The sequence below is a fragment of the Talpa europaea genome (genome assembly GCF_964194135.1).
Source record: "Talpa europaea genome assembly, chromosome: 16".
Taxonomy (NCBI): Eukaryota; Metazoa; Chordata; class Mammalia; order Eulipotyphla; family Talpidae; genus Talpa; species Talpa europaea.
Genome location: NC_140084.1, coordinates 28,201,011 through 28,217,587, shown reverse-complemented (window position 1 = coordinate 28,217,587; position 16,577 = coordinate 28,201,011). Strand labels below are relative to the sequence as shown.

Below are 16,577 nucleotides of genomic sequence, written 5' to 3'. Positions count from 1 at the left end.
TGAAAACAAATCTGCAGGGGTGGGGGAGGGGTGGGGACATGGAAAGTGTGAACCTGGTGCTTCTTGACAACAGCACCAGCCAGGACACACCTGGCACAGAGAAGTTGTTCTGGGAATATTTGTGCAACCAGTATTTACAGAGCTGCAACTGTGCTCCTGCTCCACATGGTTCTAGGTTATTCTAGGTGCTGGGGTCGCAGCAGGGAACAAAACAATGGCTGTCCTTGGGGAGCAGATGTTCCATGAGAAATGCAGATACATAATAAGTGGCCCTGTTTGCCATTTCAGATAGCGACAGTGTCCTAAAAAATTCGACAGAGAGCTGTAGTTAGGGAAGGCTTCTCACAGGAGGAGGTCTTTTGCTGAGAAGGGAGCTTTGGGAAAGAGTGCTCCTGTCCCAGGGAACGTCCACCACCACTGAGGCCCGGTTGGGAATGAGCAAGCCTGAGTGAGGAGAAGAAAGAAGCTGGCAGAGGGGGCTGAAGTGTGAAAGGCCAGGTCCAGGGAGCAGGGACAGGTCAGGCAGAGGTAAGAGGTTGGGGACTTCCTTCCTAGTGTAAGCAGAAGTCCGACTGGGGGAATGGGGAGGTGCCCTGGGCTTGGAGGGCCTGGGAAATGAGCTGGCCCCTCTCTTGCAGTTAACCCCGTGTTTGACCCTGCAGAGGACCGCAAGGAAGCCAGCGCCAGCAGGGCCAGGCCGTCTGTCTCAGGCACACGTCAGTCCCCACCCCACTCAGAGGCTGGCGGGGTGGGGGCTGGTGGTGGGCTACTCAGGAACTCGGGCAAAGGCAGGAGGTTTTATCCTTGTGACAGTGGTACCCAGGACCCCATGGGGTCAGATAACTGGGCGTTTGGGTGCGGGGTAAAAGGGGAGCTCGGACAGTATGAAAGACTGTCATTGCCAGCCGTGCTGGAGCCACAGTGGGAACACATTCTGTGGGCTCTGGGCCCGTGTCCTGCCTCCTCCAGGGCCTCTGGCCATGATCAGATGCTTCTGGGGGAGGGGAGAAGATTCTCTTCTTCAGTCCTTTCCCACTTGAGAGGCTGGGGAAACCGACAGTGCAAGAACTGGGAGCATCCTCAAGGCACTTTTGCGGGGCCCAGAGGAAATTTTAGAATATAACCAATGCTCATGAATCCTGGGAAGGAGAAAGTGGGAGGGGTGAGTCCCAGCACTGAGCCACCAGGACCCTGCTCCTGGTTGACCTACCGAGAATTGGAGATTCAGCAGCAGCTGCAGGGCCCTTGGTAGTGGTGGTGGCAGTAGGGGGGCTCCCCCAACTTCTATCTCCCCGCAGCGGGCTGCTCTCCAAAGGCCAGGCGAGAGCCAGCCGGCTCACAGGGCAGCTGGCTTGGTTTCAGCCCAATGCAGGCATTGCCTGTGCGCTGCTCTGGGGTGACCAGCCCCTCTGGCCCTGCAGTGGACCCCGAGGCCCTGGTGCGGGAGGAGCAGGCCAGCACCATCTTCCAGTCGGAGCAGGGCAAGAATACCATCGACATTTACTGGCTGTTCGACGATGGAGGTCAGTCTCCCCAGGGTCTGCCTGGCTCTCCCGGGGCAGCTCCCTCCAGGCCTCTATCTCCCAGGCCCGTCCTTCCTGCCTGCTCTCAACAAGGCCACTGGTGGGACCCCAAAACTCAGAAGAGGAATTAGGGTTCTCAGCCTACCACTGGGCTCAGACTGGCCCCTCTCTTGGCCTCCAGGTTTTCAGTTGTAAAATGGGGGACTTGACAGGGGATATGGAGCCTTCAGACTGGACGGCCTCAAGGTCATAGCACATGACATAGATGGGGAGCTGGGCCGAGGTAGAGGAAAGCTGAGAGAATATTCTTCACTTCTCAAAAAAATATGCTCTCTCATTTTTTTCTTAAGACACACAACTCTCACTTTTATTGTCTGACCTTTGATAGGGTAGAGGCAGAGAGACCTTGTTTCTGCTGTAATCGGACAGGCCCTGTTAGCCTCACTAGCAGAGACCGGGCACTTGCTGTGTGCTTGACACTAAGTGCTTTTCACAGGACAGCATCCCTGGGTAGGCACTATGAGCCCCTTCACAAATAAGGAAACTGAGGCACAAAATGGGGAAGTAACGTGCCTAAGGTTATGCAGTGACGAGTGACAGTTGTGGTCCTTGGCCTCACGTGGGGAGATGAGAGGTTGGAAGACTCCTGCCCACTGCTAAAATTCTCAGTCTCCAGGAAATGCCGGTGATCTAGACTTTCATGTGAAATCCCCTAATTATTAAATACCAGCTCGCTATGGGAAACATCATACAGCTCCAAATGAGCCCCGGCTGAGAGGGTCCTCTGTGCCTCTCCAGTCTAGTCCGGTGTGCTCTATACAGATGGGTAAACTGAGGCCGAAAGAAGGGAAGGGGTTTGCTGGTGGCTGAGCATTTTCCTCTTGACTCATGGGGACCCTCCTTGCCAGGCCTCACCCTCCTCATCCCCTATCTCCTCGGCCGCAAGAAAAGATGGGGCAAATGCAAGATCCGCGTGTTCGTGGGGGGCCAGATCAACAGGATGGACCAGGAGAGAAAGGCGTAAGTGGGGAGTGCTGGCGTGGGGCCCCTGGAAGACCAGGGCCATGCCAGCTCCATCTGAGGGTCCATCTCCTGTTCCCCCTTCCTTCCAATATCCCCGTGGGCCCAGCTCTCTCCAGGTCACAGCAGTGGTGGCAGGGCACTGGGCAGCAGTAGGTTTCTTTCCATTTCAGAAGCTGCCCATACCCTACCCCTCCTTTAGTACCCATGCAGCTGCCCTAGACCTGGCCGGGGTGGGTATGAAAATTTAAAAGCACAGACTTTCTCAAGGAGAAACCTGTGTGAAATGAAGGAGGGAGAAGCTCAGAGCTTCGACTCTCCCAGGGTGACGCTCCCTGAGCTTGTTCCCTGGTGAGAAGGGTGGTGACATTCGTGGCCAGGACACAGGACAACCTTCCACCAAATCTCTTGGTGAGAAGTGACGTTTAATTGTCCTCCAGTCCTGCAGCTGATTCTGCAGGTCTGTCTGCTTGATAACGCAGGCAAATCTCCCCATCTAGGCCTGGCCCGGGGTGGTAGGCAAGGACCCACGGCCAGAATTCAATGACACTGGTTTACTTGGGTTTTAATACTCATCTCTTTCTGGCAAGAGAAAATTCTGATATGAAACTTCCTTTCAAAATGTGTCCGGGTAGGCTGTGAGTGGAAAGGGGAGTAAATAGCAAGGCAGGTTAACAGGTGTGGAGGCAGCAGGAATTCAGCCTGGGCCTAGAGCTGGGCAACTGCTGCTTCAGAGCAAGGTCAAAGGAGGTCAGAGGTCATAGGGTGGAGGGTCGCTGGAGAGTGCAGATGGGCTGGGGCTGGGAACAATGGGTAGTTTCCCCAAGATCATGCAATGAATTAGCCAAAGAGAAAAAAGTCTCTTCATTCTCCTACAGGCAGCGCCTGACTTTTCTGATCTGTAAAAGTTAAAGAAACCGTGAAGCCGAAGGTCACATTGACATCTCAGCTCCTGGCCCAGCTCCCAGGGACGCTGGGCTCAGCAGATTCATTTTAACTCAAGGCCATCAAGGCCTGGGTTGCCAACCATTATAGAAGGTTGTGAAGCTGCCTTTGCCGCCCCCCTGACAGGGCATGTCTCCCACCCTCCTGGCCACCCCGAGGCCAGACCTATTCTGCCTCCTGCCCAGGCCCCACTCAGGTTTGCCAACCCCATGCTGCACACCCAGATGTCTGCCCACAGCCCAGCTTTTTTAATTCCACTCCCACATCCCGGGGCCAGCAGTGGCCGCAGCCTGGTCCTTTAGGCTCATCTCCCTCACCTTCCTATCCCCCGCCCCCTCCTGCTGCAGCCCCGCCCCATGCCTTTGCTCATTTGTACTCCCTTGCATCTTGACAGCCTGTCCTGGGCATCACCGAACTTATGTCCCATCCAGGGATTCTAATGCAATGGGTGGGCTAAGGCCAAGGCGGGTATATTGTTTAGAAGGCTGTGCGGGGTTTCAGTGGGGCCCCCCCTTCCCCTTTGCCCTATCGCCATCTTACCCAGCTTGCACTGCCCAATCAGATTGCCACCTCCTTTGGGGAGATTCCCCAGCTGGCACCTTGTCTCCTGGTGGAAGCATGTCAGGGCCACATGGCTTGCAAGTCCCAGTGCTGTACATAGATCATGTGTGCTGGATTTGTTTCCTCAACTACCCCGTGATGTGCTGCAGCTCCAAGCCCTTCCCTCGCTGCTCGAAGTGTGGTCTGTGGACCAGAGCATCGCACATCATCTGGGAGCTTGTTAGAAATGCAGAGTGCCAGGCTCTACCCCAGACCTGCTGAATCTGAATCTGCTCTTTAACGAGATCCCCAGTAGGGTCCTCCCTATTGGCCTAAGGGTTAAGTCTCAGTGCTATGACCATATCTCTGCTGTGGGCTGAGTTCAATCCCCAGCCACATGGGAACTGACTCACATGGCACAGCAGACCAGTCCTGTATCGTCTGCTGCTCCCCTTAGCAGTGTATTTCAGCAGATCTGCCTGTTCTGCTCCCCACTCTGTCTCTGGTGAATGCTCTCACCACTCCCCTGCACCTCTGGCCTGCACCCCAGTTCTTCTAAGCAAAAAAATATATATATATAAAACCTTTTAAAAAAATCCCAGCCGATCGTGACACATTAGAATGTGAGCTGCTTACCACAGAGGGACCACTAAGTGCTTGGGAAACACTGTCACTTACCCATGTCACCTGCCATCCTCCGACCTACTTTATCAACACTCGCCTATTGCCTGCTCCCCTCTTGAGTTGGAACGTAAACTCCACGAGGGCAGGGTGTGTTTTGCTCACTGCTATGTCTTCAGTGGGCTCTCAAGAAAAATTCATTGCGGGCCTCCCCGGTGGCGCAGCGATTGAGCGCTGGGTTGCGAAGCTGCCCGCGGCCTCTGCGGCGCCGGTTCAATCCCCGGCTGCTCCCCGGCCACCGGAGGAGGGTCCCACATGGCGCGCAGACCTCTCCTGCCGCCCGCTGCTCCCCTCAGCAGTGTACTTCGGTCCTTCTGCCTGCTCTGCTCCCCGCTCTGGCTCTGGTGAATTCTCTCACCATCCCGCGCTTCTGACTGTACCCAGTGCTTGTATAAACAAAAAAAACGAGAGAAAGAGAGAAAGAGAGAAAGAAAGAAAACATGCCTCTATATAAAAAAAAAAGAAAAGAAAAGAAAAAAAGAAAGAAAAATTCATTGCATGAATGAATCCATTTTAAAAAATGTCTTTCAGGATCATTTCTCTGCTGAGCAAGTTCCGACTAGGGTTCCATGAAGTTCATGTTCTCCCCGACATCAACCAGAAGCCCCGGGCTGAGCAGTGAGTGCTCTAAATTCATTTAGTTTCCAAGCAGAAAGGCCCGCGGTGTGTCCTGCCGATTCTGCAGCCCCTTGGCCCCTTTCTCTAGGGGAGCCGCGGCAGGGTGTGCCCTCCTAGCTGCAGGCTCATGGAAAGAAAAAGGAATGGGGAGGGGGGTTGGGGCCATTTATTTTTATTTCATGTTTCCCCTCCTCCTCCCTGCCTCTGGTCCCCGGCATCCAGAGCCCTGGTCTCTGCCAGAAGCCCCTGTGTGGGGGGCCATGCCTGTCCCTGTTCGTGCTGGCCTTAGAGCCAGCATTTTTAGGCCCTTGCTGTTCTGTCACTTGGACAAGAGGCTGATGTCACGTCTCATCCTCAGGGGCCCCTGAAACCCACCCCCTGACCTGGGGACTAAAGGAGTCCCTGGTGTCACTTTCACGAACCCAAGCTGCTGGATACTCACAAATGACTGATTTTACCTACGAAGGGGACTGGTTTCCTAAATTTTCTCTAACCCCAGAGTGTTTTCACAAAGCAGTGGTTCTCCAACCTGCACATGTGTCAGCATCACCCAGGGGACTTGTGAAAACAGCCTGCTGGGTGCTACCCCAAGATTCCATGTCAGTAGGTCTGGGGCAAGGTCTGAAAATCTGCATTTCTAATGCACTCTCAGGTGCTGGCCTGGGCACCCTACTTTGAGAACCACAGTATTACAGACAATCCTTGTCTAGGACGTAACTGGCGTCCGGCCCAGAGCCCGTGTTCAGTGCTTGCTGGGTCTGTGGCTCTGCCCACTGTGTCTTGACCTTCCCTGCAGTGCCAGCTCCACTACAAACTGCCACCTCCTCCAGGCATTGCTTGATTTAAGTACCTAGGAGGGGCCAGCCCATCCCTTCTTGCGGGCCAAGGCGGAGGTTAAAGTAAAGCCCATATCCTGGCTACCTCTGACTCAGTTGGCAGTGGCCCGGGAGGCAGAGCCACCTGCCCCGAAGCACAGGAAATGCGGGGCTGGGGAGCATCTCCTCCTTGGGGCCCAGGCAGAGGCAACCCTGCCCTGGGCGGAGGGGTGCTAGACCCCTGGCTGCAGAAGGAAGGCACCCTCGGCCCCTGAGCTCTGTGAGGAGGGGGGACGTTTGCTGGTTTGTCATGCAGCACAGGTCCTGGTGCAGAGCAGGGCTCAGTAAATATCAGGAGGGTCGGGGCGGGTTGAAGCCAGATCCTGGTCAGGCTCCTGGATACCTATGGAAGTTCAGCTGCGTGCCAGGCTGAGCTCACCACAGAAGCTGCTTTGATGTAAATGGCAGGGTCAAGGTGGGCGTCCCTGGGCACCCACTTCCGATCCCCCCAGGGCCAGCTCACCCCATCTCCTCTGTTCTCTCCATCCCAGCACCAAGCGGTTTGAGGACATGATCGCGCCCTTCCGCCTGAATGATGGCTTCAAAGACGAGGCCACTGTCACCGAGATGAGGAGGGACTGCCCCTGGAAGATCTCGGACGAGGAGATTAACAAGAACAGAGTGAAGGTGCAGTTGAGAGGAGGGCCTTGCTGGGGAGGATGGGACAGGAGTGGCTGCAGCCACTCCATCATCAGAGCCAGGGGTCCATCTGTCCTGAGCTTCTTGATCCCCCTACACCCTACCCTCAGGGTATCCTCAAGCCACAAATGCTGGGACTGGCAGGTGGCCTAGCGGTGGAGCAGAGCCATCCCTAGCATGAAAGCAGATCTCCCTGCCTGTTCTGAGTTCCCCAGAGCTGTGACAATGGCTTTCCGGAAGCCTTCTCTCTTCCCCCAGTTCCTTTTTGCCCTGTGGGAGGGATTCATGAGATGGTACTGAAGGTCAAGGTAGAATTTGTCCAGTGGGTCAACACAGCTGGCTGACCTTCCTCCTAGGCCTATAGACTCCTGCCTCAGATACCCCGTTCCCAGAAGCTTCTGCAAGAATCAAAGGAGGGTAACAGCAGCATGGTGGCCACTGTGATCATTTAAAGGGGTCCCCACAGTCCTGTGTGCTCTGGGTCAGTGGCCCCCTCCCCTGACTGGGGGCAACTGGGTCCTCAGAGGACATCTGGGAGTGTCTGGAGACTTTTCTGGCTGTCACCCCTGGGGATAGAATTTGCTACTGTCACTGAGTGAGCAGATGCCAGGCTGCTGCTGAACAGGCCAGAACCCACCAAACAGTTCTCCCAAGGAAGAATATTCCACCCAAAATGTCAGTAGTGGGAGGTGGAGAATCCCTGATCTAGGTTAACTTACTTCCCCTCAGTTTTCCATTTTCTAAAATGGGGGTTCCATCCACTGTGAAACCCTGAATGCCAATCATTTCCAAATGTGGGAACCTGAGGTAGGAGGGAGCTCCCCACATCCCAGCCTCACACAAACTTAGGGAGCACTCTGATTCATCAGCCCCGAGCTGCTGCCACCCGGGGTTTACCCAGCTCCTTGGAAAATGCTGGGTAAAGTATAGCATCCAAAGAAGACTCTTGCCTGCCCTGCCACGGAGGTGCTGGTACATTCTACCCCTACACCGAATCCACTTTTCTTCCATGCTTTCCACTTGCCAGGCCTCTGTTCAGTGCTTCTGCAAAGTTTACCTCTTTTGAAGCTTTCAATTCTCCTGGGGAGGACATCATACCCACTTTAAAGATGGAGACAGTGAGGCTCAGGAAGGCAACGTGACTTGCTCGGGTTTGCTCTGCTATGAACTGTCAGAGCTGAGCTCCTAACCCAGCTCTGACACCAAGTAAAGTGGTCTCTCCCCCACCCCGTTAGCCTGCTGGCCATGGTTATAAGGTCAGGCAAGGAAAATCCAAGGAGAGCTTCTCAAAGAGGTGAGGCTCCCTTCCTTCTCAGAGGCAGGAGAGTCTAATAATTCAGGCATCCAGTTTGAAATGTTGAAAGAGGCCCCTAAGCTTAGTTAGGGGCTCACTCACCAGGATGTGGGGAGTGACCAGGTGGCTTTTGTTGCCCAGTCCCTCCGGCAGGTGAGACTGAACGAGATTCTGCTGGATTATTCCCGAGACGCTGCCCTCGTCGTCATGTAAGTAGCATGGGATGGGAGGCTGTCGCCAAGGCCAGGAGTGAGCTCTGGAAGGGGCTTGAGGTCTAGCCGGGCCCCACTGAGGACCAGAACCTTGACCAGGAGGCCCAGTGGCCACAGCTCCTGTAAACAGCCCAGGAAGCCTCTCAGCATGTGTGCAGGCCTGCGTCTGCCCCATGACCCTCACCTGTGGCCCCACTTGTAGGACTGCAGGGCCTCAGATGTGATGTCCCGGCCTCATGACTCCTCTTGTTGCTGCTTTTTTCTGGTTTGTCACCTTCCCCTGCCAAACTCGGCTTGGCAAAGGGAGCCCAGCTCATTCCAGAAGAAAAGCCATTCCAGGTTGTTTGGAATCACCCAGCACTTTTTGGCCATCGGCCACCCTCAAGTGACGTTGTTGCCAAGCCCAGGGCAGCAGAGGTCACACTGCCCAGTCCCGCTGTTCCCCAGCTCCATGCGCGAGACCCTCAGCTCCCATGGCTGCTCCCTGTGTCCAGTTACGTGCCTTGCTGGTAGGAATGGGCCAAGGCTGAGTGAATGGAAGGTGACAGTGGCTCAGAGAGGGCCCCAATGTGGCTTTTTCTTGGAGACCAGGAGGAAGAACGTGGTCAGCCAAGCCCCTGACACCCCCTCAGAGGGGGTCCCAGCTCAGGAGGAATGAGGGTGTTTGCTGGCTGAGGCAAACAAGTGGCCTTTCTTACATTTCCCCTGAGGCCTAGCAGCCTGGGAATTCTGCAGGATAAGCAAGAATCCTGATGAACCTGTTTTCTCATACCCTGAAGCCAAGAGTATAATTTTTAGGGCTGTTGAAAATTGTGATTGTGGAATCCCTTGTTGAGAAATTGTTAAGAATGTCATGGTGGTGACAGCAGAGTGTTAACCCCAGCATGGGACCCAGTTTAAGTGAGGAGGGGAGATGGCAGCTGTGGCTGTGCTGCCCACGAAGCTGGCTGGGCTTGGGTCAATGCTACCTGGGGCTTTGAAGGACATCAGTTTTTGCACAGAAAAAGTGCTCCACGGCTCCTTTGATATAGGAACCATGACAAGGAAGGGGGTTGAATTTATCTCCAAACCTCTGGCCAATACCTTGCAGAGAATGAGTGTGCTTAGGGCGAGGCTGGCCTGGCTGTGGACTAGGTCAGAGTACAAGGCAGTGGGAAGGCTTCCCCAGCAAGGGCATCTCCCCAGATCTTTTTTTGTGGGAGGTATCTGGTGGGTGCCCCCTGGGGCATGCATAAGTGCCAAACCACCTCCTCATGATGGCCCCTCTGTTCAGAGAAGCAGGCTGGCTTGGTCTCTGTGGCCTTGGGCAAGTAACTCCACTTCTATGATCCTTCCCCGATTATAGAGAAGACTACGGAGAAGTTATTTTCAAGACTCTTTGATTCCAACAACTTATGATTCTAAGTTTAGTTGCCACTAAAAGGAGTGAGTCTGTCAAGCCCTAAAATGAGAAATTTCACCCTGGAGGTCACCACCTGCTGACACTGCTGCCCTCCCCCAAACTGCCCCCACCTCCTGGGGAAAGGCAAACCCCACCCACAGCCTTTGTGCGATTAGCTGTTACCAACACTGGAGATCCAGGTGCCTTCCTTCGAGAAGACACCTGAACTTGTGGCCCACCCGGAGCGGGCAGCTACAGCTGTTGCCAGGAGGGGCCTGTTGTAGGCCCGCTGCCTTGGGAGGGGACAGCAGCTGCCTTGGGAGGGGACAGCAGCTGCCTTGGAAGAGGACAGCAGCTGCCTCTGATCTCCATCTGGGTCCTTCCAAAAGTGCCCTCCAAGGGACTCCTGCATCAGAACTACCGAGGATTGTGGAAAATGGCAAATTCCTCAATTCCTTCCCGAGTATGGGGATTGGGCTCAGGAACCTGAATTCCCCAGAAATTCTGAGGACGAAAATGTCCTCCCAAACCTGAGCAAAATGACAGAACAACACCACACGGCATCTCAGGGGGCACACTGGGAGCTGGTTGCTCAGCCTGGGCGGTTGCCTGAGACCACCAGCTGCTTCATGTGCCTGTTGCCATCAGCTGCACCCACACAGATGCAAACCAACCCTGTGGCCAGCCCAGCAGCTTTGAAAAGACCAACAACTTGTCCCTGGACTAATTTTCAGACCTAGACACTTCTTTTTTCTGAAAAGTCTCCTCCTTGAAGTCAAATATAAGAATCACCTCAGTACTGCACTGACCCCACGGGCCCTGGAGCACCCAGGATGACGATGCCAGTGATGGTCGTGGCCTTTTATTGACTGAGCCTGTATGACATACTGGGCTTTGGGCTTTAGTCATTCTCCAAACACTGTGAGGTGGTTCTGTTTTAACCCTGCCGTCTCCTGGGAGAGACACATTTTGGAGATGGGGAAACTTAGTCTCACAGGAGTTCAGCAACTTGCCCAAGGTCTCACAGCTGAGAAGAGAGGGTCAAGTCTTGAGGCCTGGGAGACAGTTCTGCCACAGGGTTATTGTTCTACACCCAGGTTAGCTCCAACTCTGCCTTTCTTCATGGCAGAGATGCAATTCTGAACAAAATAGTTTCTTTGTTTGGAAGCAGCTTTATTTCCAGATAAGTAGCTTAAAGCTTGCACAGCCCTTGAGCAGGAACAGAAAGTCTTTGATTGGCCTGGGTGCGTGTCAGGGGTGTCGGTCTCTGGAACTTCATGCCAAAGCTACAAGGCCAGGACAGGAGTGATGAGTGTTCTCTGCCCCTACTAATGCAGCCACCAGCCCCTTGTGGCCTCTGAAGTCTCTGAATTCCATCCCTGAGACATGGAGCAGTCCCCAGAAGGCATTTTCAGCCTTTAGCATAACTGTTAAGTCAGCAGGATTTGGTTTCAACCTCCCTATCTACTTCCCTTCGCCCTCATAAGTCAGCAAACACCAACACATTCTGGCTGAGGTGAAGCAAGTGTAATACCGTAACACCCCACTGCTCCCCAATCCGGGAACCTTGCTTTTTTTTTTTTAAAGATTTATTTTATTTATTTATGCATACAAGAACTGGGGTGCAGGCCTGAGCTGCAGGGGTTGAGAGGAGTCACCAGAGACAGAATGGGGAGCAGAACAGGCTGATCTACTGAAATACACTACTGAGGGGAGCAGTGGGCAAGACAGGAGGGGTCTGCTGCACCTTACTTTTTAAAGGAGGATAGTGGTTGTCCCAAGTGAAGTTTCCAGGATGGTATTTTAAGTCAAGGGCAATTCTTGAGGGGCCTCAGGTTGCCTTCTCGATGGAGCTGGGGGCTGCAGTGCACAGAGAAGCTGCTGGGAAGAGCTCAGGGCCTGTGTTCAAGCACCGGCTCAGTCACTCCTGGGTGTGGTGGCCTCGAGCTGGTAAGTAATGACAATGGCTGCCGCTGAGAGGAGGCAATCACATCCTTGTGCCAGGCGTCCCTTGGCAACTCCTGGTGCTCTGTCTTCTTAAGAGCTCACAAACATCCTCAGAGGGAGGGTTGTGTGTCCTCATTTTAAGGAACAGAAAACTGAGTCAGTGAGCCGTTTGCTAAAGCCACGTGACCGAGGAAGTGGCATTGCCAAGACTTGTAGCTTCTCTGCCCTGTGAAGTGACATCACACGGCATCCCTTTCTGCTAGTTCCCTCGACTGGAGGAAGGGCAGAGTAGTGCCAATCTCCAAGGTAGTTTTGAGGTTTGGATGAAAAAATGGCTGTGGGTATTCTTTGGGAAAACAAACATATTTAAAGCACAGTCCCACGGAAGGTGCTGGTGCCCCCGACATCACGTGACACTTGCTGGGTCTGTAAGACACTGCTTTCTCCAAGAGCCTGGCAGCTGCGGCCATCCCAATGCATTTCTGGAACCTCAAGAGGGTGGAAAGTCACTTCCTGAAATAACCATGAAAATATGGCTGAGTAGCACCCGCAGGGCATTGTGTTATTTGCACAGCACTGCAGTTCAGACAAGGGACCCTCCAAAGGGAAAGTGGGGTCTCGTATTACCTACAGGGCAGAACCCAGGACAGGGACACTCATTGTTACCTACAGGGCAGAACCACGACAGGGACACTCAGCTGAAATACATGAATGTGTCCTGTTTTTGTGGCCATAAGCGGAGACGTGTGGCTGGAGAAGCAGGACTGATTTCATTCAAGGGGCCTGATGGGGTGGGATCACCCACTTGACAGCCCAGCTCTATGGGGGCCATGTCCTGGGCACACAAGAAAGGGCAGTGAACAAGACTGACCCAGCCTATGTGGGAGTGAATAAATATTCTAGTGGGGACAAAACAGATAACAAATAAATAAATAGAGGATTTTGAGTGTGAGGTGCTATGAGGAATGGAGCAAGATTTATGAATGAGATGGTAAGCCCGCTTTGGAGAGGATGATCAGCTAAACCTGAGTAATTTAAAGGAGCCAACCAGCTTTTCTGCAGGGAGGCAACCTCATGTGCAAAGGCCCTGAGGCAGGAGCAAGCCTGCCATTTCTTCTCAAGAATGGAAAGAAAACCACATGGAGGTAGAAGTGTGAGTGAGGCTGAGGTTGATAGGAGGTGAGGTTGGGGACCCTGTTGTGGACCAGATTATGGGTCTTAGAGTCCATGGCATTGCTCAGAAATGCTTATAGCTGAGGGTACATTTGTAGCATGCTTTAAAGAAGAGCAGAAGGTCACTCGTAGGATGTCTTGGAAGAAGGAGCTTTGAAGGGGATAATAAAGAGAGCAAACCAGGAGCTGGGCTGTGTGGGAAGAACCCTTGGTAATTTCTGGCCTGCTGCTTCTTCCTGCTTTGCAGCACCTTACCCATAGGGAGGAAGGGGAAGTGCCCGAGCTCACTGTACATGGCCTGGCTGGAGACGCTGTCCCAGGACCTCAGACCGCCAGTCATTCTGATCCGAGGAAACCAAGAAAACGTGCTCACCTTTTATTGCCAGTAACTGCAAGATTGGGCAAAGGCTTCCAAGCTGAGGGTATGCGGGCCGTGGACCACCTCTCCAAGGGACCAGATGCGTGCTCTTTGCACTTTAAGCAGTAGCAGCTGATAAACCAACTGAAGAAGCTACTGGATCTCCAAACTTTGGCTGGACTCCATTCCCATCGGACCTGTCCTCTGGGTTTTATTTTATGGGCTGGAGAAATAGCAGAAGGGGCTGCGTGGAAAATTCTCTAGCAGATCCATGTTCCACTTATATTTTCTTTTGACAGTGATTACAAAGAATTTAGATTCCAGTCTTTGATTTATATACACATTTGAGTTGGAGAGCTGGGTGTGACCTGGGCAGTCTCTACACACCATCCCTCTGAGCTTCCCTTCCCCCACCTCACTCTCTCAAATGCCTGGAGAATAGGCCCACCTGGAGCCCTTAAAGGAGGAACCAGGGCTCTCTGAGCACCCATAATAATGCAAATTTCCTTAACCACCTCCCCTTAACCGTCCCTTCACTTCCAATCATTTATCTTGAGGGTTCTGGTTGGTTCTCTGGTAGATCAGAAGAGTTTCAAACATATTTTGACTGCACCTTACAGTTAGAATAGTTCACATTGAGATTTGAAACAAACACATATACACAGAAACAACCAAACCAAAAATGTCACCAAACAACACGTATCCTCACTACAGGTCACGCCCTCTGTTCTCGTTCGTTCGTTCTTTTGCTCTTTTTCATATTGGTTGCAATCCACTAAATTGAGTTTGGGAACCCTGCTGGGGAATGAACCCCCCATTCAAAAAACACAGCTGAGATTTTCCTTTGTGTCTGTGTTTTTTCTGTACTGCAGGAGCCCTGCTGTTTGGGGGAATGACTGTGGACTCGCTGCCAGTTCCCCAGCTCATCCCACTGGGAAGGGAAGGGAATTAGAGAACCCCCCTGGGACAGGTAGTGACCATGGCCTGGGCAAGAAAGAGCTTCAAAGGAAAGGGGAGATTCAGGGGGCCTCCTGGAAAGGCTCTGTTTTGGGCTTTGGTTGGGGAATGGAGGGTGGAGATTTGCTTAGGGATGTGGATTTGGTAGATCAGGAATGGGGAAACTGAGAGGGTGTGAAAAGACGGTAAGACTGGGCAACAGATCAGAAAGGAAGGCCCAGGAAAGGACAGGGCAGGAGGACACACCGATCAGAGATGGAAACAGCAAGTGGCTGAGGGGCTGTGGTGGAGGGAATGGGCCAGAGATGAGAGAAGGGGTCAGAGACCAGAAAACCTGGGGAAGACGAACCTTGCCTAGATAAAGGTGTTCAGATCCTGTGGCTTGAACTCCGCAGTGTGTTTGCACCAACCAAACTGCAAGAGCGGAACTATTGGGTTGTCAGAAAAGTCATGATGCTTGAAAAACAAAAAAAATCATTTTTCTGACAACCCAATATATTACGTGATGTCTGATGTTGGTGGGCAGGACCTGCTAAAAAGGCATTTTAGCACTAGGCGCACCCAAACAGTATGGAGTTGAGCATGTTGGCGGGGGTGGGGGGGTGGGAGAGTGTTATCACTGGCTGGACTTTCTTCCAGTAGCACCAGAGAGGCAGCTCTGGGTTTGGTCGACCTCCTCCAAGCCCCCTGAAGTCCCACCTAGTCATGAAGATGAAATCTCTTGGGGTTAAAACCCAAATGAATTTAGTGTCTCAGGGCACTAAATGAATTTAGTGTCTCAGGAACTCTGTAGAGGGGAGCTCCCAGGAGGTTACAAGTCCCTGTTCTTTTACTGCGTTGGGGTTTGCAGAGAGAAACCAGGTATCTGAACGAACTTGTTAGGGACCTAGAGGTAGGCCGGCCTCTGAGTCATGCATTGCACCCCAGGCCCAGCCCTGGCTCCAGACGCAGTAAAGCCTCACTCCGAGCAGGCTTGCCTCCCTTACCCACATGGAACACCACTGCCAGGCACACAGGTGCCCCCTCTTCAGTGCTCGGTGACACCCTGGTCCAGGAACAGGGGATGCTTTGACTCCAGGCATTTAAAAAAGAACAATAAATTTTTTACCATGTTGGGAACTGAATTTTTAACCATGATAGTAACTTTGTAAAAATAACAACAATTACAAGGTCTTGGGTTAACAGTAAGGTCAAAAACAATGAAATGAATAAAAACAAAACTTATTTGTTTTGGAACACGCTGTTTTCTAACTGTGCTGAGCTTCGAAAAAATGAACTGCCTTGTTTCTTGGCCCTGGATTGAACTTCTCTGAGCTTGCACTGGGCCGCAGATCTCTTGCCAGCTCTCACTATGAACATGCACAGGAGTCACTTGCTTTCTCTTTGCATTTCTGACTGTGTTCCAGACTCACGGAGAACCCATTTTCTTCACCCTTGTGAAAGTGTCCAGGTATTTTCCATCTTGCTTTAAACCGAGAACTGGAGATGTTGAGTAGGAAGAGCCACAGGCTGGCCACCAAGAGACCTGGATTTGTATGACTGGCTGTGTGACCTTGGACAACCCTCTTAACCTCTGTGGGCCTCAGTCTGTGAAATGAGACAACTGGACCAGAACAGGTGTCACCAGCCAGCCCGCCTGCTGATGGTTGCGCTTTAGCCCACACACAGCTGATCAAAATTGTGAAATGGACAGGAAGGGCACATTCTTCAGTCCCCTCCACCCCCTTGATCCACCACTCCCTCCAATCCTGATGTGGGATGCGGGGTTCTGAAAGCCCTTCAGGTCATTATTTGAACCTACTGGGCAGTGGGAGGCTGAGATTCCAGCTCACACTGCATGTCTCTCTGCCTTTGGATGATAAAATGCTCCACATTCGTGGGTCTCGGTGGTGGGAAGTGTTGCCCCTGTAGTCCCCAACCCCCCCAACCCCCCCCCAAACACACATGCAGAAGTCAAGGTGACTTATCACAAGGATAAGCGGAGACTCCTTGTTTCTCTCTCTCCCAGCAACCACTGCCTCATTAGTTCCTTGTTTTTCCCCTTGGCATTTTAGCCTCCAGATTTCATATCCTCCTTCAGTTCCTGCCCAGACTTGTTGTGGTTTTGAAGTAAGCACAGTGTGGTCCCTTTCTCACCCAATAGGCGCGCTCCATCTCACCCTTTTCCCCTTTTACATACCTGCATGGCCCCTCCTGTGTGGTGAGGGAGAGTTGAGATTCACAGGGATAAGACCAGCTGGAATGTTCCAGAAGACCCACTTGGCAGAGAAGCCCCCAAAGCACATGCAAAGCAGCCCACTTTCACTCATAACTGTGTATAGCTCAAGATGTCAGAAAAAAATCACTGCCGACTTCAAAAGTATTCACAGAAAGGGGGCCCAGGAAAACCCAGCCCTTGGCCTGATTGGTAATTC

At 52.7% G+C, this 16,577-nt stretch overlaps 1 protein-coding gene across 2 annotated transcripts in view; it reads left to right on the top strand.

Moving 5' to 3' along the window:
• SLC12A3 (solute carrier family 12 member 3) overlaps positions 1–13,237 on the top strand; it is a gene marked incomplete at both ends in the record, with an annotated part of 31,792 nt that extends 18,555 nt beyond the window's left edge. Inside the window, 7 exons of one of the 2 annotated variants that reach the window (XM_084257256.1) lie at positions 639–716; positions 1,422–1,523; positions 2,432–2,543; positions 5,241–5,327; positions 6,694–6,829; positions 8,277–8,344; positions 13,096–13,237. In XM_084257256.1, the coding sequence (XP_084113382.1) occupies positions 639–716; positions 1,422–1,523; positions 2,432–2,543; positions 5,241–5,327; positions 6,694–6,829; positions 8,277–8,344; positions 13,096–13,237 (725 nt within the window). The remainder of the gene's footprint in view (positions 1–638; positions 717–1,421; positions 1,524–2,431; positions 2,544–5,240; positions 5,328–6,693; positions 6,830–8,276; positions 8,345–13,095) is intronic. The other variant, XM_084257257.1, reaches the window with a different exon arrangement.
• Between the last annotated feature and the right edge of the window lie 3,340 nt (positions 13,238–16,577).